Source organism: Athalia rosae, chromosome 1, assembly GCF_917208135.1.
Source record: "Athalia rosae chromosome 1, iyAthRosa1.1, whole genome shotgun sequence".
Taxonomy (NCBI): Eukaryota; Metazoa; Arthropoda; class Insecta; order Hymenoptera; family Athaliidae; genus Athalia; species Athalia rosae.
The window spans coordinates 16723841-16743317 of record NC_064026.1 but is presented as its reverse complement, the minus strand read 5'-3'; the positions used below and the strand labels follow the sequence as shown (position 1 = coordinate 16743317).

Genomic DNA, 19477 nt, shown 5'->3' with positions numbered 1-19477 from the left:
CGTTTTAGAAGTCGTTTGAATTTGTTTACCTAGTGGTTTACCTACGTATTCATCGACGTTCACTGTTCAGTCATCGTTCGGTCAACAAGCGTGGGTTAATTTACCTAGTCGCAAAATAACGTATTTTACGCACTCAAATTTTTCAACTCCAAATATTTAGTCCCACAGAAATGATGGTAAGACCACGGAACAATTGTCTAAAACCTCGCTATCAACCAGTGATTGACTATCAATCTCCTTGAGAGTGAAATGTACATGTTTAGAAAGTACCTATAACAAAAATTAATGCAGAAGAAATTTCTATTTCACAGAGTGATTCAAGCAGTTCAGACAGTATATCTCTCCAACTTATAGATGGTAGCGAGTTTACTTTACAAGATACGCTTGGAACATTGACGGATTTGAAATTAGAGCGAGATCAAGAGTTGGAACACGTTTATAATGTACAGATGAATAATCAGCTGTTTATTCCACTTGACAAATCATCAGACACTCTTGAGAAGCAACAGCAGCTTACCGCAAGTTTTACCCGACAATTAGATGACGACAAAGCCGATGAGTGTTTAATTCCTGACACTATTGATATGTACACAAGAACACTTGCACAATTAGCAAAGGATATTAAAAACATGGAAGAACTTGTAGAACTAGCTACGAATAATCTCCATAAGCAACAGACAGAAATTAGCCGGTATGGAAGCTTCTAACAAATCTGAACACAAGCAGGTATTGTTGTATTCTTCTTTTTATTCATTGTAGATTGAAGGAAAAAAAAATAGAATTGATCAAGATGAAAGAAGCTTGCTCAGCGGCAAATAAAACAATAGCAGGTAAAACATATGCAGATGAACTTGGTACAACCAATAAAATATTCAAAGAAGTTAGAGCAGAATTGGTGAGTGTAATATTAAAGAATACTCCTGTATGACCATTATGAATTGGCAAAAACTCTAAGATAATTTGTTTATTTACAGCAAAAAGTTGTGGCTGTAATGTTTCCCACAGATGAAAAAATGAGAGATTTTTTGGCGGTGATTATCTATGATCGATCAATTTTTGTCTGTTTTTTTTTTTCACAGGGAATATTATCACATGTTAATCTTATGCTCTTTTTTTAGATTTTGTGCTCTAAATATTTTTCTGGTGGTGACGATGTGTGGGTCGATCTAGAACCAGAATACAGAGACGTTGCAAATTACCTACTTGAAGCAGATGTGATTGTATATAATACATACAATAAAAATCAAGTTCGGCTTGTTGATCTATAGCCCAACATGTTTTATTTCCATATTGTCTGATTACGGTCTTTGTTAAAGTCTGTTTCATGAAATCGAGAGGACTCAAATTGTGATTAAAGCGATCTGATGTATTATTTTTCTTCCATATTCCAACATTTTATACAACACTATAAAAATAAAAAACCACAGGCGTTTATATGAATAGAATGTTTTGTAAAAATTTTTATTAGTATCATAGAAACTCAATTAAATATTACTTCAGTGACTAAACCTGCGTGCTATCATCTAGCATAGCATCCTCAGTTACTTCATGGGTACCATTTTACGTAAAATTTCAATTTCACCTCGTGAGAGGTTCATCGTAAATGTTCGTACACGTCGTCCTGACTAATTCCGTTCAGTATATACAATTTCAAATGCTTGATGTCTAATCAAAGCCTACAATATTCACCACATGAATGGTGCCCTTTCCCTTAGTACTCTAACTCCGATTTGCTCCCACTCTTGACGACCAATCCATAATTCTTGTGCTGATTCTAGACAACTCAGTATCGCAGCACCTTTCCACGCCGTCATCCCTGGGTCCATTTCTTTTGGGTGAGTTATGATGTCAAGTTGTTCTGGAAAAACATTGCGTTGAATCTTATTGTTAGTAACTTACTGAAGCCAAATATAAACTGATGCCTGGTCATTGATGAGTAATGACAAACCTACGTGACATTACCTGCTCTGTACATGTAGGGAATTTGCAGCGATATCCTGTTATGCAGCCACATCCCTATTCCTTGAAATTTCATTCCAGAACCAACAACTAAAATGCAACTATACATCTTTCGTTTCAAGTCATCAGTCGCTGCAAAAAACAGGAATTACGGCTAATTTACATTGGCCTCGTGATATGGAAGAATCCAGGTAGGTTAGCAAAAATTTGCACACTTACGGCATCGATCTATACTTTGAAGAACTGCGTGATCAAGCCCTAAGAGTTGCTGAGGTCCAACAACAAAGTCTCTCGGAATATCCAAGTCCCGAATTCCTAAATTGATCGGAGCTGAATCAACGGCATCAACGACCACTTCCTCTTCACCTGCGACAGCAGGCGTAGCCACTTCTTCAGGCAATTCTAATGTTTGTTCTAAATTTTCTTTAGCACCACGCCTCTGAAAAGTGTATCATATGTGTCAACGTACCTTCTAATATCTTTCACTCACAATAAAGAACTGAGAACTCGATTTCACTTACACTGGTTTCTCGTAGGTAATTTTCATCATGTGGGTCCTCTGGATCTCCCATAGATCGCTTTTGTGTGTGTACGTTGTGAGTTCCTGTCACTTTGAACAACTCAGGTTGAAATAAACTCAGAGGAGCTACTAAGCATTCATCACCAACCTACATATCAATTAGACCATTAGTTAAATTCTAATATAAATCATGAAAATCAATATTTGAATAATACCTGGAGGGTATATTTCTCTGTTGGAATCTTAGGCTGCCTAACAATGAATGTCTTCTCTTGAGACCCGCAGACGTTTAAATCAACGTGACAAAAATCTCGTTTTAATTGATCTAGGAGTAGTGCATCTAGCCTATTAGAAGCATTGCAACTTTTGTAAGGGAATGAACACTTTTGGAGCAACCAAAAGAATGTTTGGGTTATATCCGCGCCACCAAAATCCATTCGTACACGCGTATTCCGATGAGAAATCCCGTCCTCAACGCAAGAAACTGAAGTTTTTTGATCACCAACATCCACAACGCAAGCATATCCTAGTCCTGCACCGAACGTAGCTGCAACATGATCCTAAATCATAGTTTCTGAAAATTATTTCACAGCTGAAACCCCACATTAGAAATATCACAGAATCTCTGAAATCGAAATACCTGTAAAAGGAAGCACCCTCCAAAACTCATTTCGCACAAGAGAAGAGTCGTCAGCTCTTTCAAGTATTGTCTGTTATAAATATCTGGTACAACAAGGACAGCTCGATAATGGCGCAGATCTTTTAATGGAATATCCATTTTTTTTGTCAAAACGTATTCCCAGATTGTCTTCAAATCTGCAAGAACAGCTCTGAGACTTCCTCCAGGTCCAGCGTGGACATTTAATTCTCCCCGTTTATAAGGAAAGTGAATATTGTAATCCGCATCAGGACTGAGAGACAAAATTTCATCACCAACGACCACTGTTTCTTCAGTTTTTATCCATTCTCCACCAGATGGTGAAAGAGTCTCTGGATTAGATCTACGATTAAAAGCAGCTATCTGTTGCGGAGGTGTTGCATATCTCCGTCTTCCATCGGACTGCAAGCAAGACTGAAGAGTATGAGATACTTGAAGACGGGACTCTTCCATTGCTTGCGTAAGCTCCTTCGTCTATGGCAGGATTAGAGACAATTCTGGACTTTTCATTACCGAAAACATTATGTGCACAAGTGCAAAAGGTATTACAGATTCAATAACTCACCCGTGCTACTAATGGTGGAAGAAAGGGATCCTTGTATTCTGAACCACCTTGCAGTCTTTTTCTAGCAACTGCATTCAGTAAAGTATTGGGATTTAGATCCGATGCTCGACCCATGCGGAGATTCATCGATCCTGGATGAATTATAATTATCGTCTGAGCCTGGATTTGCTGTGAAAATGAAATTAGCCTCAAGTATAACCGAGAAGTTTAATAGTCTATCTCAGCAGTTAATCTTTCAGATATCTGTTGATTTGAGTGGAAGTTAATTACCTCAGCACAAGATTCTTGAAATACTGGCATATTTGAAGAATTCTCTTGCAGCAATACTTCTTAACCACAATATTTTCTTATTTTATTGTCAAGGTTTTACAACGCAAAATTGATCCCGAACCTTCCTTGTTGGGTTATGTTATTTACAGTGCCATGCTAAATTGTTGTCAAATTCAACGTCAGAGTTTATTCTCTGTTTACTAAAAATAAATATTCAGGTGATCGCATCACAACCAGAATTCGTTGATCACAACACATCTTGAATATCATAATCGTTGACTGGAGATTTTTAAAGGCAGCCAGCCGTGGGTATGATTTGAAGCAAGCAATGGGGCACTCGGGGCACGGCGTTAACCGTGTAGTTCTGCATTATCGGTCGCATCGGTAAAAAAGAAATGATAGTATGCTGTCACGACAGAACAAAAAACATGCTGCCGAAAAAAAATTATCTGCCGAATGTGCCGCGCTTTTCACCAGACTCACACGCGAGCTCATTCAATCTGGAGTAATGGAAAGACAAGCACGTAAGTATTCAAATTTCTGGCTTATAATATCGAATATGCGCATGTAATCTGGAACTTACGATAGCTGTACTGTAACTGAATATTTGATTTTTCATTGGTAACTTTGAATTGTATGCGAAATGAAGGATCTTATTCGGTATTTTTAAGCCAGAAACAACGTGTTTTTTTCTCGCTCATTGCCCTAATATCTACCAGAAATAATTTTTGAGTATGGAGAGAAGTGTTTTTATTTATATTCGCAGAAATTCTTTAATTACAAATGATAGACCATATCATCACATAATTAACACGCCAGTTCGTGGTATGTGATACGCATATTAAGAATAATACATACGTATTTATATTCTATGAAGATTAATTCTACGTGTGTGCTGTGTTACTTTTTTATCACTATAGGAGTATTTGTCCTACCAAATATAATAAGCGAATATGATTTTGCCCAATATTGGAGTTGTTACGTCTAACGCCTCCTCTTCTTCTTCTTCTTCTTCTCCTCTTACAATTAAACTATAGTGGTATAGTTTAATATAGTGATATAGTTTACTAGATCGGACAAGATGCTGGCAAATTGTAGTGTCGCGACATGCATGTAGTCGGCGCGCTCGGCGAAAATATCTTTTTTGAGGATTTCGCTTCAGGACGCTGTTTTACTCACAGAATTAACTTATACCCCATGATTTGCTCAACAGGTCGATATGATAATTTGATGAAACTGTTCGACTTGACCGACAGATATGTGACCAAGCGACATTAGCCATGTTATACACGGTATCCATAAATTTTTAACGTGATATACTAGATACAGTTATACATGGCTGTTTCACCCGTGATAAATTATTGCAGTAATGTCTCAACAAGCAGAACACAAAATCCAAAAATGCACGAATGCACGGCATAGTGGATTGTACCCTTCATATATACAGGATATATTTTTCAAAGTGTTACAAGGTGTTTTCTCAAAAACTGAGGATTATTTTGGAAAATTTTTGAAACAAAAATTGCAGAATCATAGAAGGAAAAATTCAATAATACCATAGATCTTGAAATATAGCTTGTATGGGGGTTTTGAGGGTCACTTGGTTTTCCGAGCGGAAATCCATATTTTGTATTGCAGATTCGTAATCTACAAGAAAAACTAAGCAGCATTCGTACAAAACATTTTTTTCATAATCATCATTTTGCAATTATAATATACAAAATTAATTTTACACGCAAAAACTAAAACTTCTGAAGAAAAATCGCAGAAGATAAAGAGAAGATATCTGAAAGTTTGGAATTCTATAAATTTCTGAACGAGGAATTTTGGCACTTAAAATGACCGAGAGGGTCATTTTAAAGGCCATGAAAAGTCAAAATCAATTTTTTCAAAAAGTACGGGAAATTTGGTAAAAAAAAAGGTGTATCGAGATTTTTTTTCATTGTTCCGAAATATGACATCCTTGGCTATCTTTGAACTGCTGAAATAAGAATCAATAAAAAGTGTCCAGCAAGTACCTAAATTTTTTTATCCCTCAATATTCATATATAAACTGTTGAATAAATTTTTTTTTTGCTCATGTCTCCCAAACGAGCATCGCGCGTGGGAGCCGAATCAGGCATCATCGGTCATTTTTTCATAGCTCAATTAAAATCATAAATATTCGTGGTGCAGTTCAGGGAGGTTTTTAGTGTGTTTTCTGCTCTTTTTGAATTTTTTTTCAAATTTCAGATAGCCGCAATAGTTTTCGACATATCCGCAAAAAACCGAACCCTACTTTTTTTCCATTAAATTGTTTATTACTTTTGTAATTTTTTCAACCGGGTTGTCATACGATTTCTGAAGTTTCTCGAGCTCATTCTGGATCCAAAAATCACCTTAACATTGAATTCGGCGAAGGCTAACTCAAATTTGACCAAAAGGCACTTGTTGACTAGACTATAGGACTAGAAGGACGAAAAAAGAGCGAGGTGCAAAAGTGATAATTTGCTGGGAAGCGAGTGTCGTCGCTTTGATGCGCGGCGAGCTAAAGCCTGGTTGCTGGTGCGAGTGAGGTTAGTTGGGACAGAAATCGTTTAGACAGAATTCGTTTCTACGGAGAAAATTTGCCCATGGTTCGTTTGGACATTAGAAATTTCGACTTAGGTTCGTTTGGATACAAATGCAAACGACCCTAAGTCGGTCGGTAGAAAATCAGCTAACCTAACCTAATTCGGTTCGTTTGGACAGAATTCGTTTTCGCTGCATTTGTACAGAAGAATCATATTCTGTCCAAACGATCCCGCCGGCTCTAGTTCTGTCCAAACGTACCTAACAATAAGTCGAAATTTACTCTGTCCAAGCGAACCCTGGGCAAATTTTCTCTGTAGAAACGAATTCTGTCCAAACGATTTCTGTCCAAACGAACCACTCCCGCTGGTGCTTTGCTCACACAAAATTACAATAAGTGGAAAGATACTTATTTCTGAAGATGAATCTTTAAATAAGCTAATTTTTCATGGAAGAATTGGTAAATTTTTCGTTCTAACTAAAGATCGAGTTTTTGTAAATTAGTTGATTCTTATAGCTCTTGAAAAACTTTTTCCCTAGAATTGAATTCAATGAGTTCTAAAAAATTTTGATTCAGGAAGAACAAAAAAAAAGAGAGAAATTGAAACGAAGAAAATGACAACACGTTAATGATAGAATTAAGTTCCAGTAAAAATAAATTAAACAATCTAATTTCTTTGAAAAACTTGTTACAAGTTTTCTTCTCACTTAGAAATCATTATTTCCCAATTGATTTTCAATTAATTCTTCTTTCCTCGGCATCTTTGGATTTTGATTTTGGTTTTTTTTTTCTATATTTTTTCTGTACTCGAAAATCTTTCCAACGTGACATTCTTAGCATTTTCAAAATAATCCGTGCTCCTGATACAATATTACCCACTTTTCCGAAGCAAAACTCATTTTTTGTTTTATATTTTCTTCTCCATCAAAAGTCCTCGTTTTACTGTAAACTTCTCATCTTGAACTGTATCTCTAGTTTAAATTTTTTTTCAATCAGACCGTCACATAGAAATATCGTTTCCTCAAGTATCTAACCTTTGAAAGATACTTCGCACTGGACGATCAATTAAAAATTTGCATAACATATTAACAAGTTCACAAAAAGCTAAACAACGAACAAACTCCTACTCGCAAGCCCCAACAAGAATAACAGTTATTTTCAGTTTTTTTTTTTTTTTTTGACCGGTAGTTTGGTTAGCGAACATGAAATACTACTTTTTTCCAAAGCCGTAACGTTGCGAACTATACTGAAATTTTTTTCAACCGAACAAGAATAATTCTCCTTACAGAAAATATTGTATTTCAGATTTTTGTATTCAAATGTGAACAAATTATCATAATATCCATTTGCACTGAAATCATCCTAGTGATGAGAGAAGCGCATCTGCTGCACCCTAATACCGATAGTCCGGACGAGCGTGTTATATTTGTCGCGCGTCACCGTCTATAAGGATGAATTTGAAGATTGGATCTACAGATCGCTCGTGCGGTTGACCGATAATTCCTCAGAGGTCGATGAAGGGTTTGTTTTATCATGAAACGCAGAGGGCGCTCTGGGGTGGCACTCTCATTTTGCGACTTAATACCCTATGACTCTGACTTTTCGCAACTTGTCCGATCTAGATACCACGATCAACCCGACCCTCTACATCCTCTTCTCCTATTTCTCTGTAACGGCATGCTTCTAAATAGATCCTCGTTGGAAAAATGTTGGAATGTTTATTTTTCCCATTTTTATCGACAATCTACGGAGTGAACAAATTAGAGACTTAAATTAACTATCTGGAAAAAGTTATTTCATGAAATATTTCGATCGATCCATATTTTTATCACAGATATTTTTTCCCATTGTTCAAATAATTGTTGTAAACAAGTTTTTCCTGCTTTTATGTTTGAATATGTATTTCATAAACTCTTACTGATATGATATTACATCTGCAACTTGTCACAAATTTTTTTTTTAAAACGATTCCAATAAATTATAAAAATTAATCGAACAAGAGCTTCGGCTGTAAGCTCAATTTGGTCTTTGATTAATGTAATATGAATAATTTTCTGCTGTTTTAATTGTATCTCCATTAGTTTATGAGTAAAAAGAATTTGAAGGATAAAAAATCAGGTGAATTGTGGTGTGAAGAACGGAACTTATGGGATGAAGAAAAAAGCAATTTACATAAAAGAACCATAGCAAACACGGTTGTTTTTGTTTCAATTCACAGAATAATAAAAAATTAAATTTGTTTGTAACAACTTATTTGTTAAACAAAAAAAAAAAAAATGACATTTTTTTTTTCTTTGTTAATGAAGACAAAAGTTAATTACGAGTTTTAAAAGAAAAACGGTTCCTCAATATTCATAACAAGTGGTTGAAAAAAAATGTCATTAAGAAATCGGGTTTTAAGCGATAAAGACATTTTTTTAAGAAACGATATTTCTTTTAAAAATCATCGTTTGCATCAAAGATTCAGTTTCCAAAAAAAAACATTCTATTATCTCATTAACGACGCATTCGTCTACAACAACTCTTTAAACGATGGGGCGTAAAAATTAAACAAAAAATATTTTCATGTAGTTTTTGATAATAAAAATACGGATCAATCGAAACATTAGATCTCTTTGAAACCCTTTTGAGAATTGATTCCACACGTAAAATAATTTGTGGTTTTCGGTTTGAAAATGAAAGGGGTTCTTATGTTTATTGAGAAGTTGTGAAACCTTTTAGATTGACAGAAGCACACATAGTTGGGAAATTCTGAATCTTATTTTGGCTATTATTCATTTAGGACACCCAAATGGTACCTGAATCATATTCCGCAATATACATGTATATTCCATGAGTGGGAATTTCTTTTCTGTATTACATGTATGAGGGAATCGTGCGGAGCTCGGGGTAGTCACTTTACCCGTTTCTAGCCCTATTTTTACCTCTCAATTGAAACGGCACAATTTTGCCGGTAAACTTCAATGAGTTAGGCCTTTATTCGGGAAATTTCTTGTTCTCTAAGCATTATTGTTGAATTCGCAATATCTTCAATAGTTTTCGAGATAGTCCCTAGGAATTATGTCCTTTTTCATGTTTTTCACCGAATTGTTCTTACTTTTTGGAATTCCTTGGAATACAATTTGAATTTTTCCAAAGAGTTACCGGACACCATTCCAAATCACATATAACCTCAACCATGATTTTGGGTAGAGGTCATCTGTAATTCGTAAAAAGTGGACTTGCTGACTAATTGTAAACGGGTGATCATCCTCGATAAATTCAAAATTCCTGAGAATAACCTGTATTTAGAACACTGACGTCGATATAGCAGAACTCGTGAAGCGAGCGGTAAGATACAGTTTGACGACCCATGTTACCCGTATCGCCGACGCCGAGCATTTTAGTTGAGTCCGCACTGTTCGAGGTCACTGAGAGGGCTTCAATAGACCCTATTTCGCTGGCTGTCTTTAAAAATCTTCAGTCAACGACGTAGCTAGAAGCCGAAGAAAATGTAATAGTACAAAGCTACGATGTGCAGCTTTCATTCATGAAATACAGTTCTTGGTAGATAAAAATTAGACGTATGTGTATGTACGTACGTACGTACGTACATCTAACACGGTGAATCGTGAAATACCACTTTTTAAGAACAATAACTAATGATTCTGCAGAACCTTAAGTTATGTTTGTCAAAATGTTACCTTCATATGCCGGTCTGACATATTTTGGAAGGTTGTTTCCTTTGAAACAATTATTACGAAGTAGCGTTAAAAAGTTCAGTTCTGATAAGTCTGCAGCAGTTATTCTAGGGATCGAATCGAGCTGTGATGATACTGGCTGCGCAATCGTAAACACTGATGGAGTGATACTTGGAGAAGCATTGCATTCCCAACGTTCTGTGCACTTAGAGTTAGTAACAATTAGCTTTTAATTTTTGTTATCAAATATGTTCTTCTATTTCGCTTTCCGTTGTTAATAAAAACACTTCACAAAGTATTTTAGTGTGCAAAATTCTGTTATCATTGAACAATTTTGGCTATTTCAGTAATGGTGGAATAATACCTCCCCTTGCCGGGGAATTACATCGGCAATGTATTACCAAAGTAGTTGAAGAAGCTCTGGTGTCAGCTGGATTAAAACTTAAAAATATTGATGCCATAGCTTCAACCGTAAAACCTGGTCTTCCAATGTCCCTTAGAATTGGAACTGAATTTGGAAAGTATTTGTCTAGGATTGGAAATTTACCATTCATTCCCATACATCATATGGAAGCTCATGCTCTAACCATTAGAATGACTGAAAAGGTTGGTTGTATTCTTAGTTTTCATGATGCGATTTAAACTTCTTTTATACCTTCTTTTCATTGTTCAGGTAGATTTTCCGTTTTTAGTGTTATTAATATCCGGTGGACATTGCCTGATTGCATTAGCTGAAAGCATAGACCATTTCCTTCTGCTGGGTTCGTCAATGGACGATGCTCCTGGTGAAGCTTTTGACAAAGTAAGATACAAATATCAGAGACAAGATAAAATGTTCAACGACACCTTAGTTCTCTCTGTCTTTCAGATTGCTCGTAGATTGAAGTTGCGAAATATCCCAGAATTCGCAAATTTGTCTGGAGGTGCGGCATTAGAAAAAGCTGCAAGCAAAGGCACGGATCCAAATCGATTCCAATTCATGATACCTATGACGCGTCTTCAAGACTGCAATTTTAGTGTATCAGGAATTAAAACTGCTGCAATTCAACACACAAAAAGACAAGAACGACTGCACGAGATTGAGGGTGACCAACTAATACCAGATCTATATGACTTCTGCGCTGGAGTTCAACTAGTTCTGACACGACACTTATGTCACAGAACTCAACGTGCTATGGAATTCATTGATCGAAAAAACCTCATCCCCGAAGGCAACAGAACTCTGGTATGGAATTACAACAATTTTCATTGAAATTCATGAATCGTTGAAACTGGATTATTGCATTGCTGGAAATTGACTTGAAAATTATTACTTCTATCGGATAGACAGTTTTTTGATCTCTAAATTGTTATTGTAGGTAGTATCTGGTGGAGTAGCCTGCAATAATTATATTGCACAAGCGCTAGAAACAGTAAGCTCAGAAATGGGTTACAAGTTTTTAAGGCCAGTACCTAAACTTTGTACGGATAATGGAATTATGATTGCCTGGAATGGAGTTGAGAGATGGAAGGCTAATTGTGGTGTTTTAAGAGACCAAAAGGAAATAGAGAAGGTCGATATTGATTCAAAGGCTTTGTTTGGTGAGGACTGGAGTGAAAAAGTATCAAACGAACGAATAAGTTGTAAATGGGTGAAAATTCCAGATCCAAGGATACGGAAAAGATGATCATGACTTATGAACCAATCGATGTAAATAAATGTCATAAATTCGAAATTTTATATTGAATATTTTAAGTCACGACAGCGATGATTACTACCACAAATTAGTTATTTATACAAGTGTCGGTGTAGTTTGCTTCGCTTCTCGTTTCATCTTCATCATCAACTCATAATCTGGGTATTCCTCTCGCTTTTCCATCTCTTGCCGCTCAGCATGAAGGTCGAGTACATAACGTATCTTTTCTTTGAGCCGCCTGATCTCGTTTGCATCATTTTCACCTAGCGCCAATGGAAGTACAGCGTCAAATAGTAAAGCTTGTTCAGGCTGGATCTCTTCCGGGAATTTTTTTATACTCTGCTCGTAGTTCTCAATCATTGGACTTATCTCTTCAAATTTTTCTTTGGCATTTTCAGTGTCCATTTTATTTACAACTAAAATAGCAGGCATATTCAACAAGTCGGGCTTATATAGCTCCAACTCTTTATTGAGTAAAACTATTGTTTCGAAGCAACTTCTTGCCGTGTGTTCAGGAGACAATTGAAAACCTTGAATGTCAACGATGACCAAAATCAACTTTGTCCTTTCTACATGTTTTAGAAATTTATGTCCCATTCCTATGTTGATGTGAGCACCTTCAATAAGCCCTGGTAAATCTGCTATCGAAATTTTCCGATAGTCCTTAAATTCTATGACCCCGATGTTAGGTCTAATTGTTGTAACTGCCGAATTAGAACCATATGAGAAATCGTTTTTCTAGAAAATTTTTCATGATTTCTATCTTCAAGTGAGACTTACAAGGATATGCTGCAATTCTAGGTCTCGCATTGGAAACAGTCTTCAGCAGCGTGCTTTTTCCAGCATTTGGAAATCCGACCAGACAGACATCCGCGATTAACTTTAGATCTAAATTTATTGCATGGCTTTGTCCTTTCTGTCCACTGAAACCAGTTTCAGGGCATCCCCCAATTCCTCCTTTAGCTACAATCACTGTTTTACCTGGTTCATCCAGTTCACCTATGATTGGTAATGAAAATCTGGAAATCAGCATGAAAGCATTTCTAGTCATACTGTAAGGTAAAAATCAGATTTTTTCTTCTCTCACCTAAGCGGCGTCCATGATCATCTAGAATTGTTATACCCGATGGCACTGGGAGTGTAATGTCCTCACCGATTTGACCCATGAGCTGTTTTGCTGAACTGGGGCTACCTGATCCAGCTGCAAGATTCATGGATTTTGTCTGAGTTTTCACTTGATTGAGAGTTAGGCCTTCTTTAGCAATAAGACAAACATTGCCGCCACGACCGCCACAACCCCCATATTTTGGCAGACCCATTCCACCAGTACCACCTTTTACGTTTAGACGCAGCGAGTCCATAAACGTACCACGTAGATAGTTTCTTGGACCCTGAAAGAAGGGTCATCGAAGTTTGCTAGATGTAGTTTTTTGTTGATATAATATTATTGTATCTGATTAGTTCAATGATCATGAAGTTGAACTGTTCATGAAATGTGATGCAGGCAATAAACTGAAAGATTATTCTTTTATCACAAAACTAGGTGGTGTGTTAGAATGTCAAGTGTCATACCTTACGCACAGCATAACCTAAGACACGAGTTAGAACGACCATAATTATTGTTGTAGTTTCAGAAATTTGAAAAGAACTCCATCAAAAACTTCGGGAAATGTTCTCCGAAACATTTCGGACAATCCTTCGAACCGATTACTGCATATCAGTGGGTGGCTATTAGAAATTCTTGAAAGGTAATCTATTTTAGCTGTATCTACGGCTATACTGGCTTCTTCACATCAAAGATCCACATGTTTATCAAACTTCGAGGTATGACTTCTCGATTCATCGACCATCATTCTCGCGATCGTCAATTGAGTAGAAAGTTTGATTTGAACTTTGAAGTGAACAATATTTTCTAGAAAATGATTCGAACAAGCGTTCTGCTGAGTCATTTTAAATGTTATCATATATTTTGAAAGCAAACGTGGGAAGATTGTTTTAATATTAAATTCATTAAACATCATGGATTATTTTCTGAGTAAAATAGGACAACCTGCTTGCTGAATTACTTCGATTGGAATGAATCGAACAAGTTTTCTTTTGTAAATAAGTGATCCTGTTATAATGTAGCTGAGTAAATAGGTAAGAGCGTTCGGTATTATCACCAATCCCCAAAATGATAACTTAAGTTTTCCCAGATGTTTACTGACGCCAAACCGCCAGAGTACACAATGCGGTACATGACCATCACGAGATAGCGTGCGTCCAAGCGCGCGAATTCGTTGTCCCATATTTTACTGTATCGACTTACGTAATTACTGGATTATAGATATTTATGAGAAAAATAAATTTGTTGGTGCGTAAGCATCGCACGTACACCAAACCGATATCTTATTAATAAGAAAGGGTAAAACGCAACGGCAAAGGCGAAGGAAAACGCATGCGCGATAAATATCAGCTTCCCACCGACATCACCGTTCTCCGATGCCGTTCTCTCTGTGTTTCGGACTTGCGAGCTTAGCAAAGAATGCTATGCTAAGGTTAGGCCAGCCCTAGTCAGAGACTACGGCTCGTAGAAGTAGTAGAGTCGGCAAGGTGATGAGTGCGTGGTCAGCCGGCCTTGACGATCTCTGACTTAGTTCCGACTCTTTTTTCTCTAAGAATTGTGCGGAAGTGCAAGTTAATGAACTTCATATGGAAAGGTGAAATTAATTTCATTTATTCACCATAGAGGTACAGAAATCGATACCTTGTTTTGCATAATTTTCTTTGGCTTTTATGATCGACCGTTATACGCAGGGTCTACGAAATTAACGATATTGATCATGTTTCGAAATCATTTGCTCACGGTTGAATCATTATTTGAAAAGTACACATGCTCCTAACATCATAAAACTCCTAACGCTATTAAATTCAATTACACGATCGAATGTATTCAACTGATAGCAATAATTCTTTTTAATTCCTATCTCTAATTACGGTTGTAAATAGAGGATGAAAATTACAGACGTATGTATGTACGTACATTGACGAAATAAGACCATTTGTTTTTACACGCTATAAATAAACAATCGGAGGAAACAAGTTGTTGAAATTATAATTGAGCAACATCAGCTATTCCATCCATCTCTAATGGGACTTATTGGATTCAATTTAATTTATGTATAGATTGTCTAGCAATCAAAGCATGCAACTGGCTACAAAAAGCTAGCTCGAGAACATATTATCCACTGTGCATCCGTATACTTGCATATTTTCCTCGTAAGTATTATACATATTTCACAATCATGTCACATTGACAAATACGCGCATAATGAGTTAACGGAAAAAGGAATAATTAAAATGTATTTGAACACCATCAACCCGAATTTCAAAGTACATATCTTACAGTGGGTTTTATAATTATATGTATACGACAAACTCATAAACCATCCACCTGTTGAATTAAGATAACATTCTCCATTAAAACTTTTTTCTAAATTACCTGCAGCTGCAATTTTTGTTTTTCAGATCACCAGACCACATAAGTATTCGGAGTGTTGGTCTACTCATCATTCCGTGGGAGAAATCTGACAATAAAAAATAAAACAAGTAAATTATAAAAACAATATGACTGCAAAGCTAGGATGGGCCGACTACTTGGTCATGGCGATTATGCTCGTCATCAGCGCAGGAATCGGCGTTTATTACAGATTTACTGGTGGTCGACAAAAAACCTCCGATGTGAGTTGCTAATTCTCAATTTCTTCGTCTGTATTATCAAAACGAATCCCGTCAAGTGTATATGCCGAACGAAAAAAATATACCAGTCATATACCGCGGATTACTTCAGTACCCGCATGGGTGTTTAATTGATAAAACATATTGCTGTACAATGTCTGCAAATATAATGTCACGAGAGTAATTAATTTGAGCGGTATAGGTCTACCGTTGATAAGAAAGCACCTCGAGATAAGATCGTTGTAGAGACTACCACCAGAATCACCGTATTTTATTATGACCTTTCATTCTCGCACCGATGCGGGTGATGAGAAATTCCTGCTCGTTGTCGCATACCATGGCGAGTTCCGTACTTCCATGGGATTCCTCGATATATTGTGATAATCGTTCTCTTCATCCACAGGAATACTTCATTGCGAACAGATCGATGAGCATTCTTCCCGTGGGAATAGCTTTGATGGCCTCCTTTATGTCCGCCATTACCCTTCTAGGTGTTTCCGCCGAAAATTATACCTACGGTACACAATTTGTCGTAATAAACATTTCCTATGGCATCGGAACCCCCATAGCTGCATACGGCTTTCTTCCAGTTTTTTTTAAACTCCAAGCGACCAGCGCGTACGAGGTATGGGGTAAAAAATTGGAGTGTTTGGAGCGGAACATTAATTAATCTTATTCAAAATGAGCAAAAATCATCGCTTGCAGTACCTGGAAAAACGATTTGGAATGGGCGCCCGACTGGTAACAAGTTTCGTATACTGGATCCAACTTCTTCTTTACACAGGGGTTGTTCTTTACGCCCCAGCATTAGCCCTGGAAGCTACGACGAGTCTTTCGAAAACCGGAAGTATAATCGTAATCGGTTTGGTCTGCGCCTTCTACTCCAGCATAGGCGGAATCAAGGCTGTCTTGATAACAGATGTATTTCAAAGCGTTCTTATGTTTGTCGCGGTTTTCGCCATAATTACAACCGCCGCAATAGACGTCGGTGGTTTGTCCGAGATCTGGAGAATTGCCGGCGAAGGTGGTCGCTTGGAATTCGATAAGTAAGTAAAGTGTAAATCTAAACCCTGGATGATCATCGATGTTGAATTATTATCTTTATTCCCAGCATATCGCCAGACCCGACGGAACGGCATACCTACTGGAGTTTGGTGATCGGTGGGCTTTTCACATTCCTATCTCTATACGGTGTCAACCAGGTTCAAGTTCAGCGAATGTTGACCGTTAAGTACGCTGCCGCTAGCCGCGATTCAGACATTAAAATTATTTGATCGGGTTTGAACTTTTGTTCGTCAAAGATACAACGATCACAATAGATGACACAGTGGCATTAATCTGATCCAACTGATCGTCACTGTTTACTTAATTTTCAGGAGCTTAAAAGCCGCGCAAACAGCTCTCTGGCTGAACTGGCCAATTTTGATGCTTCTGTCCTTCTCGACATGCTTCGCCGGACTATCAATTTACAGCAAGTATTATAAGTGTGATCCGATTTTAGAAGGAAGAATATCATCGACCGATATGCTCATGCCTCTTTATGTAATGGATACTATGAGCTCGATTCCAGGGTTACCCGGACTATTCGTTGCGGGTGAGTTTCGACTGGGGTTGTTTTTTTTAATTCTACATTTGCAGAAAGTCTGGAGTAAAAAGATCGGTTGTCGTTTTCAGGAATATTCAGTGCAGGTTTGAGTACGGTTTCAGCCGCATTGAATTCTCTGTCCGCCGTTACTTTAGAAGACTATATAAAACCAGCGTACCGAAAATGTTCCGGTAAAGAATTTTCACTCGCCAAGTCAACCATTTTTGGTAAATCGCTCGCCTTCGCATTTGGCCTAATTTGCATCGCGTTGGCATTCCTTGCCCAGTTTCTTGGCGGAATTTTACAGGTAATAACAGGCAAGTGAAAATTGTAATTTGTTTTCTTTTTTTCACCTGAAATACGATTTTAAACACAGGCAAGTCTGACGATTTTTGGAGTAGTCGGAGGTCCTCTGCTCGGTATGTTCACCCTGGGAATGTTCACGGAATCGGCAACGCAACGCGGTGCTGTTACCGGGGTTCTAACGGCCTTGGCATTTACTCTGTGGATCGGATTTGGTACTCCGCGTCCACCTGCCCCAAAGCTTCCAACCACAATTGATGGATGCGCTTCTAAACTTGCTCAGTTCACAAATCTTACAGCCGAAGAGGCCATGGCTACGGCAGCAACGTTGTAAGAAATTCTTCAAATTTTTTTTTTTTCTACGACATTTATTCGATCTATCCAAAACTTGAACACAGATAAATCTAGTATTTTAATTTTCAGGGTACCGGCTGCACTCAGAGCGGATGATCCTACGAATTACTTTTATCTTTACCGGATATCGTACATGTGGTACAGTTTGATTGGTTTCCTAGTTACTTTTATCGTCGGTCTGCTCGTTAGCAATGTAGCGCGAATTATCTTGAAAGAAGAGCAGGATGACCTCGATCCAGACCTTTTTATACCTTGGCTAGCGAACCGAATAAGAGCGCGTCGTTCTATTGCCTCTATTAACAAACTCACCGAGCAGTACAACGCCCCATCAAAGTATAATTTTCCTGCAGGAGGTCGGGAATCACCTGCGGAAATCAAGAACACTGAATTTTGAATCTGTTTTTTTTTCCTAGTTTCTCATTTGGATCGGGGTATTTAATTTAATTGATAAAACGAGTCTTCCAGAGGTTCTCATAAGATAAAATGAAGCCTCGATCTACGGATAGGAAAAGTAGACTCCTAAATCTGAAAAAACATTCAACTGAAGAAAATAACTGTATGACAATAATTTTCTTTTGCCTTATTCAAAGAGAATGAATGAACTCGACTTCATAACCACTTGACGTTTGACCGAACAGAATGTTCAAAATCACAAACAGTTGGGTACAATCTTGAGGATTATAGTTCGAGACAGGCATCTCGAGCGCGCCAGACAATACTGTTTGGGAAAATATCCTTCCAAACGAGCGAAAAACTCGTTAACAGATGTATTTAGTGAATTGTTCACTATCATACGCTTTATATCTTTGTAAAAGTATTATAAACCGTAAGCTGTGAGGCGAGCAGCTGCGTACATACTTGCATCTTTGCAAGCCGACCATATCAGTGAATTTGTACAAAAAAATCTAAGAAAGATGTTCAGCATAATAAATATACCGTTACTTTTTTTTTGTTAAATTTATCGAACACTTTTCTTCTATATTGTTGTCCGCATTGGTCTTTGGAAATGAAAATATTTTGTTTCTGGATGTCGTCACTCGAAGTCTTTTACGTGACCCTCCATGATGGGTGATCGCCGTGTAGTGAACAATAAAATACAATCCTTTCGCTGACAGACATTAATTTCCCAGAAAATGGCGGTTACCATGTAAGATACCGATTCCGCGCTATTCGGACCGTAAACCTCGTGGCGAATCACTATTTCAAATAGTACAAATACTGTTACTCATCTGTCTCCGGGTTTTCTCAATACCTGTATCGTCAAAGGAAGCACAAATTTGTGAACGTGTGTCGGAAAACAATTGAGATTCCGTGACTTTGGGAATCGGAGGTAAATCATATAATTAATTGGCTACTTCACCTAAAAAGCGCATGCAAGGTGTAGGGTATTTTTGTTTAAATGACTATTTTAGATATCGTAGGTACACGTAGCAATGAAGTCGTCGATTAAAAAATCGCGTGTATCCAGAATATAAAGTACAGAGCATAAACATAGTTTGAATGAATTCTTTGGATCCGAATCCGATAAAACATCCGAATTGAAATTACATGTATACCTGTAGAACCACTCGCGCATTGTGTGCACCTTCATATCTCAAACTAAACATTATTCACGAAAATTCTTCTCCAACACACGGCA

At 37.3% G+C, this 19477-nt stretch overlaps 5 protein-coding genes and 1 long non-coding RNA gene across 10 annotated transcripts; 3 read left to right on the top strand and 3 right to left on the bottom strand.

Annotated features, from left to right (window-relative positions):
- The first annotated feature begins 21 nt into the window (after positions 1-21).
- LOC105689000 lies at positions 22-1445 on the top strand. The gene is made up of 5 exons (XM_012405689.3): positions 22-176; positions 312-691; positions 760-895; positions 975-1031; positions 1119-1445. The coding sequence occupies exons 1-5, from the start codon at positions 171-173 to the stop codon at positions 1266-1268; spliced, it is 729 nt and encodes a 242-aa protein (XP_012261112.2). The 5' UTR covers positions 22-170; the 3' UTR covers positions 1269-1445.
- On the bottom strand, positions 1443-4285 carry LOC105688999 (actin-related protein 8). The gene is made up of 8 exons (XM_012405688.3): positions 3973-4285; positions 3703-3870; positions 3120-3611; positions 2695-3039; positions 2481-2627; positions 2179-2398; positions 1963-2091; positions 1443-1858 (listed from the first exon to the last, which is right to left on the bottom strand). The coding sequence occupies exons 1-8, from the start codon at positions 4000-4002 to the stop codon at positions 1686-1688; spliced, it is 1704 nt and encodes a 567-aa protein (XP_012261111.1). The 5' UTR covers positions 4003-4285; the 3' UTR covers positions 1443-1685.
- A 5013-nt stretch (positions 4286-9298) lies between these two features.
- On the top strand, positions 9299-11918 carry LOC105689033 (tRNA N6-adenosine threonylcarbamoyltransferase, mitochondrial). The gene is made up of 5 exons (XM_012405777.3): positions 9299-10414; positions 10551-10809; positions 10877-11005; positions 11072-11428; positions 11562-11918. Exons 1-5 carry the CDS (start codon positions 10188-10190, stop codon positions 11868-11870), a joined length of 1281 nt encoding a protein of 426 aa, XP_012261200.2. The 5' UTR covers positions 9299-10187; the 3' UTR covers positions 11871-11918.
- LOC105689034 (GTP-binding protein 10 homolog) lies at positions 11908-13877 on the bottom strand. The gene is made up of 4 exons (XM_012405778.3): positions 13452-13877; positions 12967-13270; positions 12660-12878; positions 11908-12583 (listed from the first exon to the last, which is right to left on the bottom strand). The coding sequence occupies exons 1-4, from the start codon at positions 13491-13493 to the stop codon at positions 11976-11978; spliced, it is 1173 nt and encodes a 390-aa protein (XP_012261201.2). The 5' UTR covers positions 13494-13877; the 3' UTR covers positions 11908-11975.
- Positions 13878-14000: 123 nt separating this feature from the next.
- On the top strand, positions 14001-18795 carry LOC105689032 (putative sodium-dependent multivitamin transporter). 5 transcript variants are annotated; one of them, XM_048660389.1, is made up of 10 exons: positions 14355-14578; positions 15045-15137; positions 15387-15599; positions 16000-16221; positions 16302-16642; positions 16708-16827; positions 16973-17190; positions 17271-17488; positions 17558-17814; positions 17908-18795. In XM_048660389.1, the coding sequence occupies exons 3-10, from the start codon at positions 15486-15488 to the stop codon at positions 18230-18232; spliced, it is 1815 nt and encodes a 604-aa protein (XP_048516346.1). In that variant the 5' UTR covers positions 14355-14578; positions 15045-15137; positions 15387-15485; the 3' UTR covers positions 18233-18795. The 5 variants fall into 5 exon arrangements, with proteins under 5 accessions (XP_012261198.2, XP_048516346.1, XP_048516347.1 ...); XM_048660390.1 differs by having other exon boundaries at positions 14355-14609; XM_012405775.3 differs by lacking the exons at positions 14355-14578; positions 15045-15137 and adding an exon at positions 14001-14018.
- On the bottom strand, positions 15700-16577 carry LOC125502273. The gene is made up of 2 exons (XR_007280166.1): positions 16305-16577; positions 15700-16109 (listed from the first exon to the last, which is right to left on the bottom strand). It is a non-coding gene; the product is annotated as an uncharacterized LOC125502273 (long non-coding RNA).
- Positions 18796-19477: the final 682 nt, after the last annotated feature.